Raw genomic sequence first — 22,479 nt, 5'->3', positions numbered from 1 at the left:
CGCCCGAGGGACGCGGGAGGGGCCGGGAGCTCCCCCCCCCCGCCCCCCGCCGGGCCCCGCGGAGGAGAGCGGGAACCCGCCCCCGGGCCGCAAATGGGCGCGGGGCGGGCCGCAGGCTCGGAGCCGGGCTGGTGAGGGCCTTAGGCCGCACCGGGGGGAGCCCCGGCGGCGTTACCGCCCCGTGCCGGGTGACGAGCCAGGCCCAGGGCCTCCCGCCCCGCCCGGGGCGCGGAGAGCTTGAGGAGCGGAGCGGGCCGGGGCCGCCGCCGGGCGCCGCCGGGTTTGCGCAGGCCGCGGGGCTGAAGGCCTGCAGGCCTGTCCTCACTCTGTGGTGGAGTGGGAGCAGGTGGGGGGAAAAAAAACCCTTCGACACAGCTTTTCCTTCCTCAAAACAAAAGGAAGATTGCATTTCTAGTACAGATTTTTAAAATGTAGAAATACGTTTATTTTTATATTCGACTGGAAGTGGAGAAAAATCTACGGGTCTACATCTTATTTAGAGCACTGATCTGCCCAGGGAATGATGGAGCAGCACCAAAAATCCCAAGCACCTTCCCCATCTAGAGTCAGTAAAAATGTTCACTCCAAAAAACCGCCCAGAACATTCTAAAAAGATTACTGACACAGGTACTTGACAGTCAAAGAGAAGAACTGTGATGTGGTGCGCATCCCTTCCACCAAAAATAAATGCATTTGTCACAGCACACACCTGAAAAAGGAACGTACCAGACTCTGGGGCTTGGGGGCACTCAAACCAACAAGGGCAATTCTGAAGGCTTGAAGAAAAAATCAACTGGCAGCCAGCAGAGCAGGAACTGCTTTTAGAAGGAAAGTTAATGGGGAGCTTGGTACTGCTGGGTCTTTGTTTCCTATCAGCTTTTTTTTAACCTCACTGGTATCATCCCAGCTCTCCTACATGACTCGCTCCTCCTCAATTTCTCAGTCCTGCTGTCATGGTTATCTAAAGGAGAGAACAGTTTCCAAAACACGAGCAGTGTGGAATTACCTTCCAGGTATTTCTCCTCATGAAGTACACTTTCAAAACTCCAGTCTCTTCCTCTCCTACCCTACCACTGCAAATCCAGTTTTAACTGCAGTAGGGATGACTTGCAGTGACATAATCCCTTCCAGGGCATGAAACACATGGGTTTAGAAGTCACCTGGCAAGAACCACCTCATCTTGCGTAAACTGCTGGCGTGTTACATCTGCGGACCAATTTTAGGATGAGGTTCTGTTTCTACAATTATGCTTGTCAAAAAAATCTTAACCAATAGAATGGTCAAAATAAAAGAAAGAGAGTATTTTAGCCTGAATTTGTAACTCTTTTTGTCCAGGAAGCAATTATCATGCTAAATTCCAGCTCAGGGGAAGAGGAAGGAAGGGCATCGTGATGCATTTCCATTATGGGAAGAGCATTACGGGTATTTACAAAGGGATGTAAACCATGCCCTTTGCCAGTAAGACATTCATCAGTTATAACACAGACTTCTCAAATGGGACCTGCGTAGGGAACTGACTAAAATCACTCCTGCACTGGAGACATTAAGAGCTGCGCAACTTTAAAACAAGATTCCCTCTTTCTGATGCATACCAAGTATATTAAGGCAACCTTAAACACGATTGTCTCTTCCACGTACGTGTCAAAGGCAGCTACACTATATTTGCTCTGTAAATTCAAGTGCTGCTTTATTTACTTATTTTACTTCCATTTTACTTATTTAGAACAATTTCCATATGGTGACATGCCTTTAATGACACTCATGACTCAGAAATACTTGTTGATGTAGTCAAACAACGTCTATTGACATGAGTCACTGAAGTTAAATAAATGTTATTAAAAATGAGACAAAACCAAAGGCAAATATATATATATCCAGCAGAATGATAGGGATCATCACCATTTGATCAATCTTCCCTGTGAGTTATATCTGCAAGTTACTTTGAGGTAGCGCTAGAAAGAAGCTGTTGGTCCAAGAGCACCCCTGCAAAAAGAAACATTCATGGCTTAAGTACCATTTAACTTTTTTGTACCCTTTTAAGTACTCTTTTACCCTTTTTGGCCTGTTTCTTTCTCCCTGTTCACTGACTGCAGGATTAGTAGCCCCTCAAACCATCCTTTCTGTAGAAAACAAAAACACTACTCTTCCTGAAGAAAATAGCAGTTTTGAGTAAAGGCACAATCTATTGCAGCCAGGTGCAATAAAGAGTTCATAAAACCAATACTAGATATTCTCAGAAAAAAAACCCTTCATCAAGTTTAAAAAACAAAAAAACAAACCCAACCACATTTCAGTTGGGTAAAACACAAAACACAACTGGAAAAAGTGAAATAGCATGGTGTTGAGAAAGATGCTTCGAAGACTTTTTTTAAATGCTCCCACTGCAATCACATCTTTGTAGATCTGATGGCAAGCACCTGTATGATGAGTTCAGGTCTCTGCATAACATAGTTAACGCAGTTTTGGAACAGGTGTAAATTTACTCAGTAAGAAGTCTCAGCAATGCATTCTGACAGTTCTGATGCACTCATTTTTTCCTGTATTAGAGGTTCACAGGTAACACACCAATCCAGGAAGAAATTTTGCATTCAGTAGCCTTTACAGTAAAGAACGTGCACTGTGCACACCATCTTGATCCCATGTATGTACTCCTAACTGGAAAGCGGAATAGGCTAGTAAGGCTCAGGAGACAGAAGAAGAGGTCAGAAAGCTATTTTAGAACGGTATCACTTGGGCTGCAAACCAACAGACTCTCTTCCTCACCTCATTTCTCTTCTATGTCGACTGGAAGAAAATACACCCCCAACATTTCTCAGGTCTGGAGAACTACTGGCCCAAACAACTTCCTTCACTGCATTACATAACCACTATTTTCACTATCTGGGTACTTTACAGACCAGAACAGAAGGTGCATGCATGGCTGAAAACAGTGGCTAATGCAGTGTAGAGACCTATCAACAGGTAAAATCTACATGAACGAGGTGGCTACAGACTGGGACTTTTTTCAAGTGAGGTTTATGTGCTGTGCTGATACAGTGCCAAACTAAGTGAAATCACATAGCTACATGGGCCATCCAAATTCAAGGGGTCTGCATTCACTACCCTGAGTTTCCTCCCTACTGCAGTCCCCTGAAACACAAACACCCCCCTTCCCTCCCAGATCCTCCGCTTTCATTTTCCATCACACCCTCATTAATCATGTCCCTACCCTCATGCTCTAAAGACTCACTAGTTCACACAAGGGAAACACTCACCCAAGAAATCCAAGTTCCCAACCACCTTGCAACTAGCTTTCCCCAAAGCAGGGGAACAGCTGCTTAGAACTGTGATGCTACTCCCCTGCCTAAATGGGATTTTTTTTTTTTTGCTGTCTCTTCCTACATGTACATCTGCATAAAATCCAGGAAGAATCAACTTGCTATAGTACTCCAAAAGCTTTTCCCTGTTTTAGAGCATTTGTTTTTCATGGGTGGGACTCTGAAAATACTACTAGCTGATATTAAACGGTGAAGAGAAAGAGCGTGCGATTCTGGTCAGCAGTTAGAAATGACCTGCCAGCAGAGTCATCACTCTGCAATACAGTATTCATTTTAGACTTAAGAATAGCATATAGATTATGACCACCACTTTAACGTATTTAAGTCATACGAAAGCAAGAGCACTTTATTCCTATCTGCCATCATAGCAATTATGGTTTAGGTTGCCCCCACAACACACATGGCAGTACCAAAGTGTCTCTGCTAGCTTTAGTAGCTTCCACAGCTATTAGCTATGATAATTTCTGCTACCTTCTTTCTTGGAAAAGCATTCTTCTGTTTCCAGTCCACCTTGTACATTTGGTAGTAAGTATTTTTGCATGCACATGGGCCTAAGTAGCCCCTACAACTTGAAAACAGTTTATACCCTTCCAGATGAGGACAGTTTAGAGGAAGCCACTCAGAATTTACTAGCCTAAAGCAGAACCTTCCTTGCTGCCATCTCCCCTCATCTCCTTTGACCTGAATACTAAAAAAAACAAACAAACCCTGTCATCCTACTAAAATTTTGTAACCTTGTCACTATAGAACACCTGAGGATGACAACTGAACAGATTAGAAATGTTTAGAATAGGGTGCAACTTAGTTGAATGGCTGTTACTAGGATAGTTTGGGGTTGTTTTTATTCACAGCAAGTTATTTTTCCTCCTTTAAACCAGAAAGTTTTCTCCAAGGATTTTTAGGTTTAAGAACATGTATTATGTTACACCAGTTTCTTTGCTGTCAAGTGTTGAGAAGGCTATTGGTAAGAAGGGCAGAATAAAACTGTCAGTAGGGATCATCCTTAGTCTTCGGAATGTTTGCAGCTATGGCAGCCAGAAGTCTGCCCTTCTGTATGTTTAAAATAGTGTAAGATAAAGCAATTCTAACTGACCTAGCAGATCAACAGTAGTACAGTTAGCACCAGTAGACTGCCGGTGAAAGAGTGGGCCAAGTATTCCCACAGAAAGCCCCAGGAGCGTCTCCCAAATACACACATAACCTAAGCAAGCACATTAGAGCTTGCGAAAGACTGCCACGGTAACTTGAGAATACACAAGAGCTAGGGTTTTTTGCCAGTGTCCTGATGCCCATACCAAAGACAGGTGAAATACCCCTACTGTCTCCAGCTAAATTCCACAAGCCAGAAGAGAAAGTGTTTCACATAAGTAAATCCCTTGCTGGCAGGTTTGCAGAAACAAAATTTTATTTACACAGGCAAGTCTATCTTTAGACCCCATTGAACTCTTTACATTTCTAGAATATTTACATGATTTCAAGATGCTCTGAGTGATGAACAAAAAAAAAGATTACAGAAACTGTCAAAAGCATAGCAAAAAAACCCAACCTATCATTGTGCTTTAAAACTTATGATCTAGAGTAATGTAGAAGAAATGTAATTTTAGCACCTTGGTCATAACGGTCATGCTATATAAGACACTTAAATAGCAGGGGGGATGTCAGAAGTGACCGTATCCAGAGGTTGCCAGTGACAATTCATGAGGGAATCATAGAGTTCTTCACTTGTCTCCATAAATTGCCTGTTCATTTCATCAACATCCAAGTAAAGCTGTGGATCTGAAAATAAAAGCCTGGTAAGCACAAGTGTCAGACCTGGGAAGGCATGCATACAAAAATCTGAAGTAAACGCCTAATGAAGTGTGTTTTAGCTAATATTACATCATTTCAGACATTTACTAGTAAATGTAGTATGATGTTTATTCACCTAGAAATTTAACAAACCTGATACATCTAACTTTTTGGAATTTGTGTATTAGAATGCTAGGACTGTATTGGCATTTCAAGATAAAGAGCAGACTTAATTAACTACAAAACTCTCCCAAAATCCATTTAATTCATTTCTACTACAATATGAGTTCGGCACGATAAAGCTTCTGAACACAGGATGTCTATATGTACGAAACTGTCCACAAACCTTCCAGGCCAGACAATTTTTTGTACCAAATCTTTAAGTTCAAGTTGAATCCTCCTTTTAGGACCCATAAGCTTTTACCTCAGGGCTTGGAAAACAAAGCTTCTGCCTATTAATGAGTTTAACATAGAATATGCTTAGCAGAATCTACACAAAGATATGACAGATTCTGTATTAGACCATTCTGGAACAAGAATGAAGGCAAAGTTAAGAAACCTACTATGAAGCGTTGTTAACTATGTCCCATTCAACTTGACAGGGTACACACCATCAGCTTTAAAATCCTACCTCATCTCAGCTATAACCTGTACAGAATCCTGCTACATCACCTGAATTGCCCAGACATTCTTCATCCAACAGTCATTGGCTTGTATTGTTAAAGGGCACTAGTACAGCTAAATTCAAGTTGCAGTGACAGAATCATCATTACCTTCAGTTATAAGGTCATCACTGATTTCAGTCATAGCTGAAGTTTCCTTGAAACAAAAAATAAGAAAATCTTTTAAGTGTAATCAGAATTTATTTGGGAAAGTACTGCTAATCCAAAACATTCTCCTCCTCCCTCCCACAACTACAAAAATAAGCTGGGGGGGGTCGTGGTGTATGTGTTGGCAGGGTTGAGGGTTTTTTGGTTTGGGTTTGTGTTTGGGGTTTTGGTTATTTGGGTTGGTGTTTTTTTTAGGGGGGTGGGTTTCTTGTGGGTTTGGTGTTTGTTGTTTTTTTTAAAAAAAAAAACAATAGCATAGGTCAGGTTGGAATGAACTTCTAAAAGTTGTAATTGATAAGACCATCTTACAGTAATTCTTTGATTTGCTTTAAGCGAAGTACATCAGAAAAACAGGAAGAGAGGAAACCTACAGAGTTATGCTGTCAGTTGGCATACAGGAGCAAACAGTGATGTATAAATCTCTAGTTCTATAGACTAACCAAAGCATTTGAAGACACCTCTCAGTGAAGCCTGCTACTCAAACCTCCACACAATGCAAAAAGCACCATTTCAGTTTTAGGACTTCTTTTGCTCTGACTTAATATAATTCATACAACTTATTTGTGATTTTTTTTTTTTTCCAAGGAAGCGTGTAGTATCTTTACCTCAAAAACAGCTGGAGCCATAACAGCATCTCCTAAAGAGCAGTCTCCAACAGCTTGCATGTTATCATAGGGAGTATACGAGCTGTAGTTGTAGTCAGCATAAGGATCATAACCCCACTGCGAGTAGTAGTTCTGATAATCTTGGTAATAATCATTATAGTTGTAGGACTGGTACCGCTGGAATTCTGCTTTCAGTCTGAAACATGAGAAGTTACATACAGTTAAGAGTCTGAGAACAATGAACTGTAAACCCAGTTGTGAAGTTAAACAATTTGCCAGCTTACACATTTCAAAGCTTAAAAGGAAGCTTTTCTGAATAGTTGCCTAAGCGACAGTCTAAGTCACAGTGTTAAGATCTCATTTTTATAGAGAAGCAAATGCTCTCACCTTCACCAGTACCAAAATAATTGTTTTCATGGATTAACTCAATCCATGACACTTGAAGTGTTCTTAGTATCTGTGTAAGCAACCTGCTGATAGAAACTGATTTATGAAGACCAGAGACCTTTATCAAGCACAGCTGCTTTAAAGATGCATCCAGTCTTAATTAGCTCTTCTACCTTCTGTTTGCTTAATACTAAATCTTATTATTTCCAGGAACAAGGGGGTGAAGCCAGATTATCTGTTTCAGAGGACCACCTGACACTGCCTGCCAGTTTGCCATGTCTACCTCCACCTGCTCAATTTTTAGTCCATGAACAAGTTGCCAAAGTAGAGCCGTCAGGTGAAGTCAGTGTCATCACTATCCAGTCTGAAGCCAAAGCAGCAGGAAAATGACAACAGTCATTGGTTCTTAACACCAGAAGGGCCAGCTGATCAGTTTTCACTACTTTCCCTCTCCCGAGTAGATATTCTCAGGGACAACTAATAGCAAGAATCAATACACAAGTGTCGCCTGTACTAAAACAAAGGTACAAAACCAGAGGTACACTACATGAAATACATCCAGACAACCCAGCTGCACATTCCAAAGAATCCTCTATGCTTAGACATTTCCTCACTGATTATACATAGGCAAACCTCCTGTGTTTGCAGAGTCCTATTCTCCACACCTCCACTTCATCACAGAGAAGTCAGATCTAGGTTTTCTGTCAAGAACACAAGCTGAAGCTTAGTGACAAACTACTCTGCTAGCTGGATATTTTGATGCTAGGAGACCATAGCACTCAGCCATTCAAAAAGAGATACGGATTACCGATGCATATTTTAGTACCTATGCAACGTTTGCTTCGATACTGTAGAGCTCCACATACATTCTAGTAAATAGGTATTCTATTGTCTTGCTACTGCAGTAAACAAGTGATTACACAGTGTCTCCAAGTCTTCTGCTTCCAACTTCTCTCCTACATACATCTCTGTAGGAAAGAAAAATCTGAAAATACTGCTGACATTCTTCTTGATAGCACAAGTGAGGAAACATGTTTGTGACCTCTTCTTGTTTTCAAAATACTCTGATCTGAGCAATTGTGGACAGCAAAGTCTTGGGTAAAGGCATTTCCATTCCAAAGCCAAGAGTCAACATTTGCAGAATTATCCAGGGTAAAGAGAAATAAAAGCTGTTACTTTCACTATTCAACAGAAGCTACAAGCTAACTTCATGAATATACTGGAATGGTTTTATATAAAGTTCTATGTTTGCCTGTATCCTGGATCAAAATTTATCAAATTTGTTATCAATTCTCTAACTGTTAAGAGATTTGAATTGCCTTGAATAACTGACAGAACTGAACCGGCAGAGTAAAAAACCCTCTCAAAACAGTCAATTTTAAATTCCCTGCTGCCCCAATCACTTGGAAAAGCAAACAGTATTCTGTAAACTCTTTCAGCAACATCTCCTTTGGCTTCTTCCCCCCCATAATCTGGATTTTTCCATTTAAGAGTTCCTTTCTCTGCCAGCCTACTGTAGAACTACTAACATGCTACTCTGCCTGAACTAAAGGAGATGTCTAGAAGAAAAGCTCCCAAGCATACAATCAGGCCCAAACCTGGAAAAATTTATGAATACATTCAGTTTTGCTACTTGTAAGAATTAAGGCTGGTTACAAAGTCAAAGAGTTTGGCTAGACTTAAAAGAATTGCATTCCCCCAGCAATCCTGAAAGAGGCTGATGAATCCAGGGAGTCAAAACATAATGCTTCTTTATTTTTGGTTTTTAGACTGCATCGTGCGTACAGCCATTATAGCACGGGCCACAGACTTTACAAAAGCAGGGCTACAAGAATCTGATTATTTAGAATTACTGTATCAATGCACAACTCATTCGTTACCTTTTAGAAATTCCTATGCTCAGCCGGATTCGTTTTCCCCCCAGACCTGGTGCATTCTGGCAGTCTTGCAGTGCCCTCATCTGATCACCTTGCTCACCAAATCTGACAAAGGCATACCCTCTACAATTTTCAAAAGGGAAAAAATAAATTCTAGTATGCATAACAGTTACAAAGCTAATTAATTCAATTTCTGTCTTTACAAAAAAAAAAAAAGACAAGATAGCAGCTACTATAGCTTCTATTACCTAAGCAATCTCTCTGGCATATGCACATGCACAGAAGATGTTTCACCAAATTAAAAACTTGGGCCAGAAGCAAAAAGCTTGTTTTTGTTAGCATTAAGATGCAACTTGCTGAGAGCCAGCAAAACAATAGAATTTAATTGCTATCTGTGTAAGTAATCAGATTCCATATTTCTGCATTTACAGCAGTTAATTTATCAATTAGTGTTAACCCACTCCTACCACTATACAGCACTAGCTTTTTTTAAATTTGCTTTCTCTTAAGTTTGAGTTAAGTCTATTACAGACAGCACCGTCTGAACAGCAAACTCGCTCATCCCTGCCTGACTCACTGCCTGGCCAGTGTAGCTTCTGCTAGGCTTTATTTACTAGTATTAACAGGTTCAGTTCCCCCAACCCCTTAAGACTTGCCAGGCCTCACGCTTTTCTCCCACATGTAAAAAGGGCATTGTTTTGTCTTCAGTACTGCAGACAGCTAAGCGGACACACTGCTGTATGGAAGCACAGCAGCACAAACTTCAGCACACACTCTCCCTTCTCCCACCACCTGATTTCATTCATGCAGATAGCTAAATTGAAACGTATCATGTTAACTACTTAAACTAACCAAGAAACACAAGGATCTATGCTGTTAAAAAAAATAACTCTAGAGATTACTCTCTCTCTTCCTGCCTCTGAAGAAAATGCAGGAACAGGTTGGACGCAAGTTCTTCTATATTACTCTAGAAATAAACATACTAACAGCATTACAAATTTTCACAGGCATTACCTGGAATATCCCAGAAGGTCTGTTGCTATTTTGCAGTCAATACATGAGGGGTACCTCTTTAGGAAATAGTCATAAAGCTGGAAATCATCCACTTCTGGAGTAAGCTCCCCAACAAATATCGAATAATCCGGTCTTTAAAAAGATAAGGAGAAGAACTGTCAAGTTTTGAGACTAAAGGTACCTGATTGCTGGATTAAGGTACCTAACATATAAGCAGGTAGTTATCACTGGACAAGTTAAGGAGACAAAAATCTGAGAAAGATTATTAATTACAAAACTCTTCTGATATTACACAGAACTGCAATGCAATCACATCAGCATGGAGTTCTCAATTTCTCTGGGTCCGTTCTCTGCTTTTGGAAAAAAAGCATTTCAAAAGCCCATTTTATAAAAAACTTCTAGAAGCTGGCTTTAAGGGTATTAATTGTCTAAGGGGTTGGGGTGGGGAGGGAGAAGGCACAAAAACAACAAGAAAAGCTATTAACTCAATTTACAGCCACAATTCAAGAGAGGTATGACTATTGCTCCATCATTTCTCAGTGACTATAGAGAGATGAACTACAAAAAAAACCTTCAATATTCTGTTGGCAATACATTTCCATAAGCAATACTTGGTGTATAGGTACCAGATGTGCCATTTCAGAGTTTTAAGATTAAGTAATGGCATTCAATGAGCACTACCAACTTCAATAGGGGCTCAGAGTTTCTCCTTTCAAAAAGTCTTTACCTGGCTGAACTACTACTAGGGACAAACTCTATTCTTCCTGGTTTTATTTTGTTCTTTTTCTTCCGTTTCTTCTGCGGCGTCCTCCACCAGCTGTAGGCCTGGAGACATTCTCTTTTTTTCGCCATTAAGTCCTGTTGGGAGAAAAAAAATCACCTTTATAGTATTTAGCCTTATTTACATTCCTCCCTCCCACTCCCCATCACCACAGGTGATTTCCCCATATTCACCTTGCCCTTGAAAGAAGCCTGGGGTCCCATTTCTCCCTCCGCCTCCCATGAGGGAAAGCAGCCTCTGGGGAAAACGCCTGGCAAAAATAACAGAGCCAAAGGATTGTATGAACAGCCATATTCCCCTGACTTGTCAAGCTGGCTAAAGGATTGACAGCTTCCTCTTGGAATTAGGGAAAAACCAGGTAGCCCTTCGATGTTGGCCAATCCTAAATGTTCATTAGCTTCAGGACTGGACTTTGTTCCACTTGCGCTCCAGGACTCAAAAAAACCCTGCAGCAGCACAGTCTGAGCGATGAAGAGGCAGGGAAATCATCACTCTTGCCTAGAAGGGATCTCAGCTGTCCCTATCTCCCCTCACCTAGGAATTCTTCTTCTCCTATGTGAGATGCCTCTCCTCACTACCCAGCTGTGAGTCACTCTCCCAGGCCAGGAACAACAGGAGGCCAATTAATGGAAGGTAAGGAGAAAGCAGACCAGGAACAGGCACTAGCTTGGCTGAGGGAAAACTCAAACCCAGATGCAAGGCCAGGAAGAGGCAAAAAAGTGCCTCTTGGGAAAAAAAAATAAGAAAAACCAAAACCCCAAAACCCACAGTTTAAAAAGAAAGTGGGGCGACTACACAAAAGAGGAGGGAAACAGCCGTATTAACACAGGTTGCCTCCCTCGCTTAAGATTCTGAAGAACAAGGACTTCCAAAAATAAGAATGGTGTTTTGCAGCATTTTTTACTTACGCAGGCTTTAATGTTCTTCCTCTAGAACACCTCTACATGTATCTTATATAGAGGGTGTTATGCGCAAGGTCCTTCAGAAGAACTCATGCTCAAATAATCCGAACTGCAAAACTTAAGTTATGCCCCCAACCTGCTTCAGTTGATGCGATTATGTGTCCAGAGGACAGCCACCAAACTCCACAGTACCGGAAGAATTGGTAGGACTAAAAGAACACCCAACTCAGAGCAACCTAGCTATTTCAGCTTTACATTTACTAGGAATTCTGAGTATGGTTCTGGAATCCATTTAGGCACTGCAAGCCTGAATTCCTGACCAAATGATCTTACCTGGCTTGCCATTGTTCAAACTGTCCTCTGCCTTTCTCGAAGAACACTGCTGCACAGGTTCCGTCTATTGCGCTCTTTCAGCTGAAAAAGATGTGGAGGAACAGTAAGATAAAGAATCTTAACCTGGAGATTACTTACTTTCAAAGATTTTTACCCTGCCTTACATTTTGAATGTTCACAATTCCAAACGTAGAAATTTAAGTTTGGACATGTCACTGCTAAAGCAGTGGAGATAAAAAAAAGATACATGGCCAACAGGATTATGATTACAAGTCTTGTTCACTTTCTTAAATTGTCATAGTCCACCAAGTCTTCCCATTGTCCAAAGCACTAGAAAATTAGAGGGAGCTTCTAAGTCACCTATATTTTACCTTTATTTCTAAAATACCTACATGTAATATAGTAATTCAGAAGATCCATACTCTAAAAGAGTTACAAACAAGGCAAAAATAGATGTTTCAAAATGCTTTGAACAACCGCTGAGTTTTGCCCCCTTTCAGCCACATTAGAAGTTGATTGACTTGTACCACAAATTATATAGCTGAAAACGAGCAGTGGTACTTCCTATGTGCTGAAGAACAAAATAAGAGAGGGACAAGGGCACAGTACAGGTAAACATGACCTTTCTCTGCACTTTTTCTCAATGTCTTCTCTCTTTTGCCTCCTCCATATACATGTTTCATTCGCTACCAGTCAGCAACAACAAATCACCCTTGACAGCTATCACTAAACCAGTATATACACCTTTCTGAAGGGGTATTTTTGATTTTTATATCCTTTTTTTTAAAGCTTTTTCTCCCTAGTCATCTGTTAGTATAAATCAGTGCAGAAAACAGTGACGTTTACAAAGTATTTTGAACCTACTTCCATACACAGCTGTTCATTCACCAGCATTTTTTTTACATCCAGTGTGGCTCCTTCTATGCAGATACTTCACTGCTGAAGTTTTAATTCCCATCTCCATGCAAGAATTTATGTGGTGTTTAACATACTGGCTGGTCAAACCCACATTCACGTATTACAAACACTCTGTATTTATTGTATTGTCTTAAAGGCTTCCCACACACAGGGGAACAGTTCAGAGCATTACTTCTGGAAATGGATTAAGCTAACCTGACACAGGACAGCCATGTAACATAATTAGAGCACGTATGCAGGGCATTATTCAGAGTAACTAGGCACTTCATCCCCATGCCCATTCTGAAGCCAAAAAAATAGTCAAGTACAAACAAGCCCTTACATACAGGCATATACTAGTAAGGTTAGTGTGTGCCCTCTCAGTAAACCTAATTGTGCTCATTATAAAGAGTTATCAACAGCAACTGCTTCGTTAAAGGTCATTATTAATAAAAATATCCACACAGTTATGTTCCACCAATTCAAGCATTACTTTCTAATAAATGGAACCATGAACTCCTCCATGCTTGAAACACTGAAATACTAATGTTTGCATTCACAGCTGCATAACACTTTTTTTTTTTTAACTTACCACTCTTGATTCGTGTGGATTTAATGGAAGATCGCACACGCTATAAAGCTGTTTTATTGCAAAAGACTATCAGAAGCCAAGTGATGCAACTGTTCCTCGGTCACAGTTATCACGGACTTTTATGCAAAACTGCGTTTTTGTACTTGTTCCTGGTCTGATCTTGGTTGTCGCCTCTTGATCTTTTCACTAGAAAGCAAAAATTTTAAACAGCAGTTAAACCAGCATGTATTAACTTTTTTTTTTACACGTTTGCCTTAACTGTAGTCACAGCTAGCTTCCATTTAAGCAGTGGGGCAGCTTCAACCTCCAGCATTCAAACACTTCCTTAATTGGACTATATATCTATTTTACCAGCCCATTGATTCCACGTTCTTATTATTATATTTGCACCGGCAAAAAGGCGGATGAAGCTATTTACGCATAAAATCGCCTGTGCGAGCGCTGCTCAGCCGAGCAGAAGGCAAGCCGCCCCCCTCCGACTTGGTTTTGCTCCCAGGGAGCTGGGGCAGGGCAGCGAGGAGGGTGACCCCGGCCGAGGCGGGCCAGGCCAGGCCAGGCCCGGGCCGGGCCGCACCGGGCCGTGACGCATTTTTAAAAGCCACTCGGCACGACGGGAAGGGCCACGGCGCCCGGCAAGAAGAGCGCCCCGCCCGGCCGCGGCCCTCCGCAGCGGCCCCGCTGGCGCCAAGGCCGCGCTTCCCGTTTATCGCGCTAGGCGATCAAACTAAAAAAAAAAAATTAAGGAATAAAGCAAGCCCACGGGGCCCTGAGAAGGCCGCGGCGCCCCGCCAGCAGCGCCCAGGGCGGGAGGCGGGCCAGCGGGCGCTTCGGCCCCACAGCCGCCGGGCCTCCCCTCCCCGCCCCGCAGGCCCGCGGCCCAGCCGCCCGTGAGGCGGCGGCTCTGAGGCCCCGGGGGAAGGGAAGGAGGAAGGGGGCCGCCCCCCCGTGCCGTTGCGCAGCGGATCAGTTCGCGCCCCCATCCCCACTGCCTCACCCCCCACAACCCACCCCGGCCTCGGTCACCGCGACCCCCCTCCCGGCCCCCAGGCCCCGCTCCCGGCACTAACGCCTCTCCTCCTCCGCCGCCTCGCCAGCAGCAGCAGCGCGCGCCCCGCTTCCGCCCCGCGAGGACCCTCCGCGCGGGCTGCCCCGCGCAGCGCCTGCCCCGCGCCGCCCGCTCCCCGCCGCCCCCCGCCCGGGCCCGCGGGCCGCCCCCAGGGCAGCGCTGCCGGCCGCCAGCCGCGGGCCCGGCACGGCGCGGCGCACTTGGCGGCGGGCGCAGGCAGCGCGGCGGGCGGGCGGCGGCTGAGGGCGGCAGGGCCCCGCGGTGGCGCCGCGCGTGGCGGGCGGATGGAGCTGGTGGCGGGCTGCTACGAGCAGGTCCTCTTCGGCTTCGCCGCGCGGCCCGCTGAGGTAACGGGGCGGGAGGGCCGGCAGCTGCGCTCCCCCGCCGCGGGCGGGCAGTGCGGGCGGGCAACGCGAGCGGGACCTCGCTACTCACCGATTGCGTTTCTCCGCGGCCGCGGGGCCGCGCACCGGGGTGGGCTTTTAAAGAGCGGCGGGGGCGGGGCAGCCTCCCGCAGCCGCAGGCTCGGCCCCTCAGCGCTGGCGCGGGGGGTGGCAGCGGCCCGGGGACACCCCGCTGCCCGGGGGGGCGGGAAGGGGCGCGGGGCCCGCGGGGCGCGGGGGGGAAGGGTCGTTCCCTTCAGCCTGGCAGCGCGGAGCCGGGAATAAATGGCGGCGCCAGGGCTGGATGCCACATGGGGGGGCCGGGTGGCAGGCGTGTCCCTCAGCCTGCAGCGGGGGGAGGAGGGAGCAGCCGCCTTCCTCGGCCGTGAGGTTTACCCCTCTGCCAATACTTTTCCACGTACGGTTTCAGCTAAGCCCAACGGCGATTACAAGAAGTGGTTTGCACAATTAAATCGGTCGAACTAATCTCCGAAGAGCACATTAACTCAGTAAGATCCCATTATACTTCCAGCTAGGCATAATTCCTTCACGTTTTACACATAGACTTTTCCAGGTTTTGCTTTTTTAAAAAAAAAATAAAAATACAGGATGATGAAGTTGAAGCTTACAATAGAAAAACTTTACTTCAGAGAAACCTGCTTATCTTGTATTTCATCTACAGTCGTGGACGGTTGTCCCTGATTTTACACATCATGCCCACTCTGCCTCATTGTCAGCAGTAGCAGTGAATAACAGATATGTGGTCACTGGGAGCAGAGATGAGACGATCCAAATCTATGACATGAAAAAGAAGATAGAACATGGGGCACTGCTGCAGCACAATGGTAAGGAAGCTTTTTGTAAAAAGCATTAATGATAGAAATCTAAAGCTGAAAAGCTGGCCCTTGCCAGAAGAAAATTGAAAATTGTTTTGTTAAGTCTTTAATGGTGATGGTGTTGCAGCCATGATGTTCTGAGGATACAAGCAAGGTAAGCTTTTGTGCATAAAAATCCAAAAAGTATTTCGGATATTATCACACAGGTATAGCTGCTCCTTCCAGTTATTTATAGTTTTAACTGTTTGAGAAGTTATGGCCCACAGTTGGCTCATGAGCCATTTTTCTTCTACCAGGACAGTTTTATCTAGACCATGCCTGCTCCCAACAGCCATCTTTCCCAGTGTCCTTGTCCTGTCACAGATGTACCTGAGCTACACAAAAGAGAGTTTGTGTGTGAGAGCAGGCTGCTGCTGCCAAAAGAGTTAACCTGGTACGTTTTCCACTTTATGTGCCCCCTGAATCACAGCTGTGTAATACATCAGTTAATGACCATCCAAGTAAACGTGGTTGAGTCATTTGTAGCTCGATCCCAGTTGTCTTTTCCTCCTGATAACCAAGAAGTAGCTGGAGCTAGACTGAACATGCACCTGCATTCAACTCATACAATAAATCTGGTGCTTATGGGAAGCCAGCATGTGCAGTAAATACAGCTGTGTGTCAAGAGCAGAGTTTTGATGTGGGAGCATTCCTGATGGAAGCTCTGTGTCACCTGCGCCACAGTGGATGAGTAGTGCAGTTGCAGAGAATGGACCAGATGGAGTTCTGATGTGTATGGCTATAGAGGTGCTGATAGAACACATCAGTGATTTAATATAACAAGAAAGTTGGGAGGGTTGTGAAGAAACATGGGAAATAATTCCGGTTTTCCCAAGGGTAGGGTAGTAGATAGTACGTTTTAATGCTAGTAGATAGTACGTTTTAATGCTAGAAGCTTCTCTGTTAATTCATGCGTTCTCTGTGTGGTAACTGTTGGGTATGTACAACGCTGTTAGTAGCTCTGGTGTGTATTTCTAGGCACAATAACTTGTTTGGAGTTCTATGGTACTACGCATCTGCTGAGTGGGGCTGAAGACGGACTAATTTGTATCTGGAACACAAAGAGATGGGAATGCCTGAAATCCATTAAGGCACATAAGTGAGTTTTTTAATCTGCATATTCATGTACATTTTCATGTTGATTTTCCTTGTAAATAATATATGTGGCTAATACATTGTTTTGTTTTTATCAGGGGGCACGTGACATCTCTTTCTATTCATCCTTCTGGGAAATTAGCTTTGTCAGTAGGAACAGATAAAACATTAAGGTGAGTCGAAACTGATGAAGGAAGGCTGAGAATCGTAATTCAGTAACTCTTAGTAAATTGTTACAAGCAACAATTCCGTGTTGGGACTAGACGGTGCAACACTGATAAAACATGTTTGGACATTAAATGCTTCAAAGATCCATTGGTTTGTCTATTTAAGTTCTGGGTACCAGCAGTGTTTTAAAGGCTGTTCCTAGCTTCTTGTTGTGCTCTGACTCTTTATAGTCACTTGTAGATGTGTAAATACATTTGCATTTTGGAACACAATTTCCTTAAACTTCTGAAAGCTGTTAGGTTTTGGTTAGTGTGAGAAAAGTAATTTTTCACTTCTGTACACATGTTGCTGTATATACATGTTTTAAGTATATAAAATGGTATTTTAACAGTATGAATTGGTATTGGACTTCTTTTGAGCTTTGCGTTGCAAGCACTGGTTTATAAAACAAACATCACAAATTCAACCTTATGGTGTGCAAGCAATATATAAAGTCATCATTTTCTCTTGCATTAAGGCGGCAGTAAAATGCATAAACATTCTTAAAAGCTTCCTTTGGATGCCTCATGTCAGCAGATAGGACTTCAGTTTCACTGTGCTGTTTTTAACCAGAATGCACGTTATCTGTTGTTGTCTTTCAGAACTTGGAATCTTGTAGAAGGACGATCAGCCTTTATCAAAAACCTGAAGCAAAGTGAGTGTATTGGTCTAAATCCACTAAAAAAAAGTGGAATTAGATAGTTTGGGGTTTTGTGTAAAGAAAAGTAGACTGAATTAATCAACAAGTCAGTGAAATGAAAAGTGTATTCACAATGTCTTTACACATGCAGGAAAGCATATGTAAGTTTATGTCCTTAATAATAATCATTTACCAAAAGGAAAACATAGTGAGCATAGTGAGCTCAAAGTCAATCTTTTTTCCTTGGAATTTGATGTCAGGACATTTAAATAAATGTGTTTTGTTTTTCTTTATACACTTCTGATAACCAGAAATAAACATGTAAGAGCATAGTTTTACTTGTTTATTCTAGGTTATTTGATTTTTTCTTGAATTGTTGTCAGCTTTAGGTATGAAACAGTGTCTATCAGCTGTGAAAGGTTCTTACTTTTAGATTCTCATGCAGTATAGAGTGCAAAAAATCTGTGTACATGTGCATACAAATCTATCAATGTGTACAGATGCCCACATAATTAAATGGGCCCCTGACGGAGAGAGGTATGTGACCGTGAAAACAAATAAAGTGGATATCTACAAACTTGACACAGCTTCAATCACTGGCACTATCACAACAGAGAAGAGAATTTCTTCACTTAGATTTGTTACAGTAAGTACAAAAAAAGAAAGTTACTCAGAAATTAACTGGTTTGAAACACATGAAATTAATCACACTTGCATTTCTTTTTTTCCCATTCCAAGGATTCTATCCTTGCCATAGCTGGAGATGATGAAATTATAAGGCTGTACAGCTGTGACTCTCAGAAGTGCCTATGTGAATTTAAAGCTCATGAAAACAGGTATTCTATGTTTGTTTACTATTAAAATATTTATGGCAATGCTGAGTACTCAGTAAAGTTCAATAACTTGTAATGTTCAGCATATTTTACTGTTGTTTTTGTTTTAGTGCAGACAGTGAATATGTTTATGTGCTAAATTCCAAATTTGGGACAGACTTGTTTGTTTTTAGTGTGAGCACAAGTACTGTGCTGTCCAAGCATGTTACAAAACCAAAAGGGTATAAAATTAGAAATGTTACAGTTCTAAATTTATGAGTGTGTGTGCACGCACACACAGAAGTACACACTTCTCTGTGGTCTATGCATTTCTGAAACTGGGTACCAGCATTTTCCTGCAAGACCATCTAAAGAATGTTTAACCAGTCTTTACAGATTCTGACTCTTTAGAACACTTAAATACAACAAACCAGTTGTACTCAGTCCCGACAACAGGAAAGTAGTCACATCTCTGTTGTTGTCTGATATCAACTATTGATCCAAATGCTGCTTTTAATTAATCAAAACACAAAAGTATAATGTCATTGATGTGGTTAGTAATGTGTATTTAAAAGTATTATAGGGTTCTGAACTGAATCCTAACAAGCCTAACAAAGGCAAATGTTCCCACTGTAAATGACAGCACTCAAAACAGATTACTGTTCCAAGTTCCTGCCTGTCATTTGTGGGTTTTCTTTTCAAACTGTTGCCCGTTCATCTTTAATTTCTGTTAGTTTACTGTTCTGAAATGAGCTGCCGTACTATAAAGTAACAAAGTGCATTTTCTTCACAGAGTAAAAGATATCTATAGTTTTGAAAGAGAAGGACAACATATTATTGTTACTGCATCCAGTGACGGTTATATTAAAATGTGGAATCTGATTCTTAATAAGGTTGGTCTATTAAACTGCTTGTTAAATTTATGGAAAAATGTCAGACAACCAAAATTGCAGACGGTTCTGTCATAAAAATTAATTTTAAATCACTGAGTACATTTTACTTGAAATCTGGATGGCTTGATCTTCCTCCATGTTATGTTCAGTACAGATGTGTATATCTATGCAAGTATTTTTATGCATTTGTCTATTTTAGTATCTTTGTAATTTTTTTAAACAAACTATAAAAACTAATGATATGGTGAAGATCTCATTTCCTCTTTACATAAAGTCATGCTTCCCTGCAGACCTACCTGGCCAAACTTCATGACTATCTAATCAGTTATATATGTTCTAAGAACTGCTGTAAATTTTTGTGATGTTGATGACTGTTGCTACTCTTTTTAAAAACACAAACTCTGTGGTTTGGGGTGGGTGGTGGTTGTTCATGTAGGGGGTAAAAGGTTGTCCTTTTGAAAAATTCAAACACATTAATGTACTGAGTACTTTCCTGTATTTTCAAACAGTTCTGAGTAGCACAGTTAACAAGGAATCGTGTCTTATCTTTAAAGTTTCTCTTGCTTATTGTTTGCTCTGGGTTTTTGGTTTTTTTAAATCAGAATTAGATTTTTTAAAAATTTAATGGCTAGAAAGAAAGGATCTACTATATTTCACTGTAAGTATCTTGAATAGTTCAAATAAATACAAACATTTAGACACTTTATAGATGTTATCTGAATTTGCCCATTTTTATTTCACCCTCTCTGAATATTTTTATACTTCTAAGTGCAGTATTGAAAATCCCTCTTTTCCCTTCACCTCCAATTTCTGTTCCCCTTGTGCATAATTGACATAGGATCAGAGAACTTTTTGCCAGTTGCTGTAACATTGTCTTTATTTTGACCAAATGTGTGATTTTCTTCCTGTGCAGGCAAACTTTTGTGAAATTTTGTGTATCTCTGGGGGCTGCTCTGTTCAGCTCTGGGAGGTAGAATATCTTAATACAAGCAGTTTTTGATGGGTTGATGGTGTTACGGTGCATGTGTGTTTGTGATGCTTTATCCCCCGGTATCTGTAATAGGGTATTTGCTTAAGTATTCCCAGAACTGACTGGGAAGCAGTTAAGAAATTGGAAACACACTCTGAAGAGATCACTTTTAATCAGCAGCCTTGTCTTTGTGAGGGAGAAAAGGAAACTGATGCAATAACTTAATTCAAATTATTTTTGCTGTACTAAAAAATACCTATTACTCTGGAGAAACTTCTGAAACCATTGACGGGTTTTTTTGGTGGGTGCTATGACTCATCTAGTTTTTCCTCGTGTTAAACTTACTGCCACGTGCCTGAAACTCACTGATCTTGCTTGTCAAGATACATTCTTAAAGCCATTGGGAGCTTTTAGTAAAACCACAACTGAGGAGTGGTGTCAGGACAGGACTGTAACAACGTGACCATTAACTGGTATGCAGCCTCTAGTTCTAAACTTTGTAAGGCACCAGAAAGGAAGTGGAAGGTGGGCAGTAAGATACTTTCTCACTTCAAATACTTCAGTAAATTTAAACAGAAATAAAATAATGTTTAGTTAATATTTTTCTATATTATTTTCAGATTGAAGGTGTGCCATCTTTACTGTGTGAAGTCAATACCAAAGCTAGGCTGACATGTCTTGCAGTATGGCTTGACCGGGCTCCAGAAATGAAAGAAAATTCTGATGAAGCTGTAACATCATCTCAAGGTAACAGAACTCTGTTTATCGTTGGCTGTTAATGTGACTGTGAAATGGAATATACTAAGTGGGAAGGTTTTTATATGCACTGGAAAAAGTTTTGGTATCTTGAAGAACCGGGCATGTGATGCCGGCAAGTGATAGGGATATCCTTACCAACCTGATAGTGTCTCAACCCTGCATGTATGTTGGAGGTCATGAACCTCTTTTCACTTCTATTATATGAAACTTTTGTTTCTCTTTCCTGGAGTAACATACTGAGGAAGCCACTGTGAAGCTTTTGAGACACGTAAGAAAAGAATAAACAGTCAGATAGAACTGCATGTCTTGTTTTCCTATAAACAATCAGGTCTGAAGCCAGGCAGACTGTAGCTGTGGGAACTTAGGCAGTCTGGCTCAGGTTGGTTGTTTTTTTCTCTTGTTTTCCTGTATTGTAATCTATTTACGTTACTTGATCTTTAGATATTTTTGTATCACAGGCTAAACTAGCATAAATGGCACATTCCACTGTAAATAAAAAACAACTTACAACCCCTTATTTAAAATGAAATACAAGTCTCTGTGCCATTTTAGACAACAAAGACTGGAAATAAATATCAGTGTGAATAATTTCTTCCTCTTTTTCAGCAAATGAAGATGAAAAATTATCAATAGTTAGGAAAACCAAAGTTTTTTGGACTGACAAAAGTGATAAAACAGCAAAAAGAAAGAGAAAAATTACTCCAGAGAAGCAAAAATTGGAAGCTCCATTGATTATTCCAGAGAAAAAAAAATTGGAAACTCCACTGCAAAAGAAGAAAAAGAAACAGAATATTTCAGCATGAAGGCAGCTACTTTCTCTCCTGAATAAAAAGTAAATGCTGGTGTTGCTGTAGTTTTTACAAGAATGTAAACCTCTGACAGGACATACACCTCTGAACTGATCTGTTTAAAAGTAATGAATGTTTTTACCCTGATAAATTGACTGATGACTGTGGGAAGTAGCAAAAGAGATGGCAACTTTTCCTAAGTGAATAAGGCAAAAATAATAATATGTAATGTTTATATTTTTCTATTAACAATAGCATATACTTTTAAACTGGCTCTGGAAAAGCCAGTCAAAATTATAAAATTAGCTGCATGTCTCCAGTTACATTTTTGTCTCACTTGAATGCATATTAAAAACACGTACACCTTTTAATTTTAGTGTTGGAAAAGTTACTGTTCATTTGACTTAAAATATGATCTGCCTTTGTCATGCTGTTGGAAGAAGGGTTCGCCAGAGTCAAGAAGACGTCTGCTCAATATGAATTATGCATCTTGCTCAACTTTATTAGTTTCTAACACTATATAGAACCGACACACATGCATATTCGTAAAGCAGAAATATAATTGGTTAGTAGTCTCTAAACACGTGCGGTTCTCACACCCCTAATTATCATGACTAAAATAAGCATTCTATCCATGTAGCTAATTGTGTTGCTGTGCTTCAGCCTTG

The 22,479-nt window shown here is 41.6% G+C and overlaps 2 protein-coding genes across 9 annotated transcripts; one reads left to right on the top strand and one right to left on the bottom strand.

Annotated features, from left to right (window-relative positions):
* Positions 1 to 1,661: 1,661 nt before the first annotated feature.
* On the bottom strand, positions 1,662 to 14,972 carry LOC101920873 (tRNA selenocysteine 1-associated protein 1-like). 8 transcript variants are annotated; one of them, XM_055798563.1, is made up of 11 exons: positions 14,391 to 14,529; positions 13,324 to 13,509; positions 11,835 to 11,915; positions 10,773 to 10,849; positions 10,546 to 10,676; positions 9,819 to 9,950; positions 8,808 to 8,927; positions 6,541 to 6,736; positions 5,879 to 5,924; positions 4,925 to 5,093; positions 1,662 to 1,983 (listed from the first exon to the last, which is right to left on the bottom strand). In XM_055798563.1, exons 4-10 carry the CDS (start codon positions 10,800 to 10,802, stop codon positions 4,957 to 4,959), a joined length of 792 nt encoding a protein of 263 aa, XP_055654538.1. In that variant the 5' UTR covers positions 10,803 to 10,849; positions 11,835 to 11,915; positions 13,324 to 13,509; positions 14,391 to 14,529; the 3' UTR covers positions 1,662 to 1,983; positions 4,925 to 4,956. The 8 variants fall into 8 exon arrangements, with proteins under 8 accessions (XP_055654538.1, XP_055654540.1, XP_055654536.1 ...); XM_055798565.1 differs by lacking the exon at positions 14,391 to 14,529 and adding an exon at positions 14,825 to 14,972 and having other exon boundaries at positions 1,662 to 5,093; XM_055798561.1 differs by having other exon boundaries at positions 1,662 to 5,093.
* PAK1IP1 (PAK1 interacting protein 1) lies at positions 11,925 to 22,182 on the top strand. Its single transcript, XM_055799889.1, is given in 13 exon segments — positions 11,925 to 11,937; positions 14,371 to 14,451; positions 14,454 to 14,483; positions 14,486 to 14,736; positions 15,455 to 15,617; positions 16,626 to 16,746; positions 16,841 to 16,915; positions 17,552 to 17,604; positions 18,090 to 18,235; positions 18,328 to 18,425; positions 19,195 to 19,294; positions 20,885 to 21,011; positions 21,630 to 22,182. Coding segments are annotated over 13 exon segments (1,455 nt in total). The 3' UTR covers positions 21,827 to 22,182.
* Positions 22,183 to 22,479: the final 297 nt, after the last annotated feature.

The sequence above is a fragment of the Falco peregrinus genome, chromosome 3 (genome assembly GCF_023634155.1).
Source record: "Falco peregrinus isolate bFalPer1 chromosome 3, bFalPer1.pri, whole genome shotgun sequence".
Classification (NCBI taxonomy): Eukaryota; Metazoa; Chordata; class Aves; order Falconiformes; family Falconidae; genus Falco; species Falco peregrinus.
This window is presented reverse-complemented; position numbering and strand designations above follow the sequence as displayed.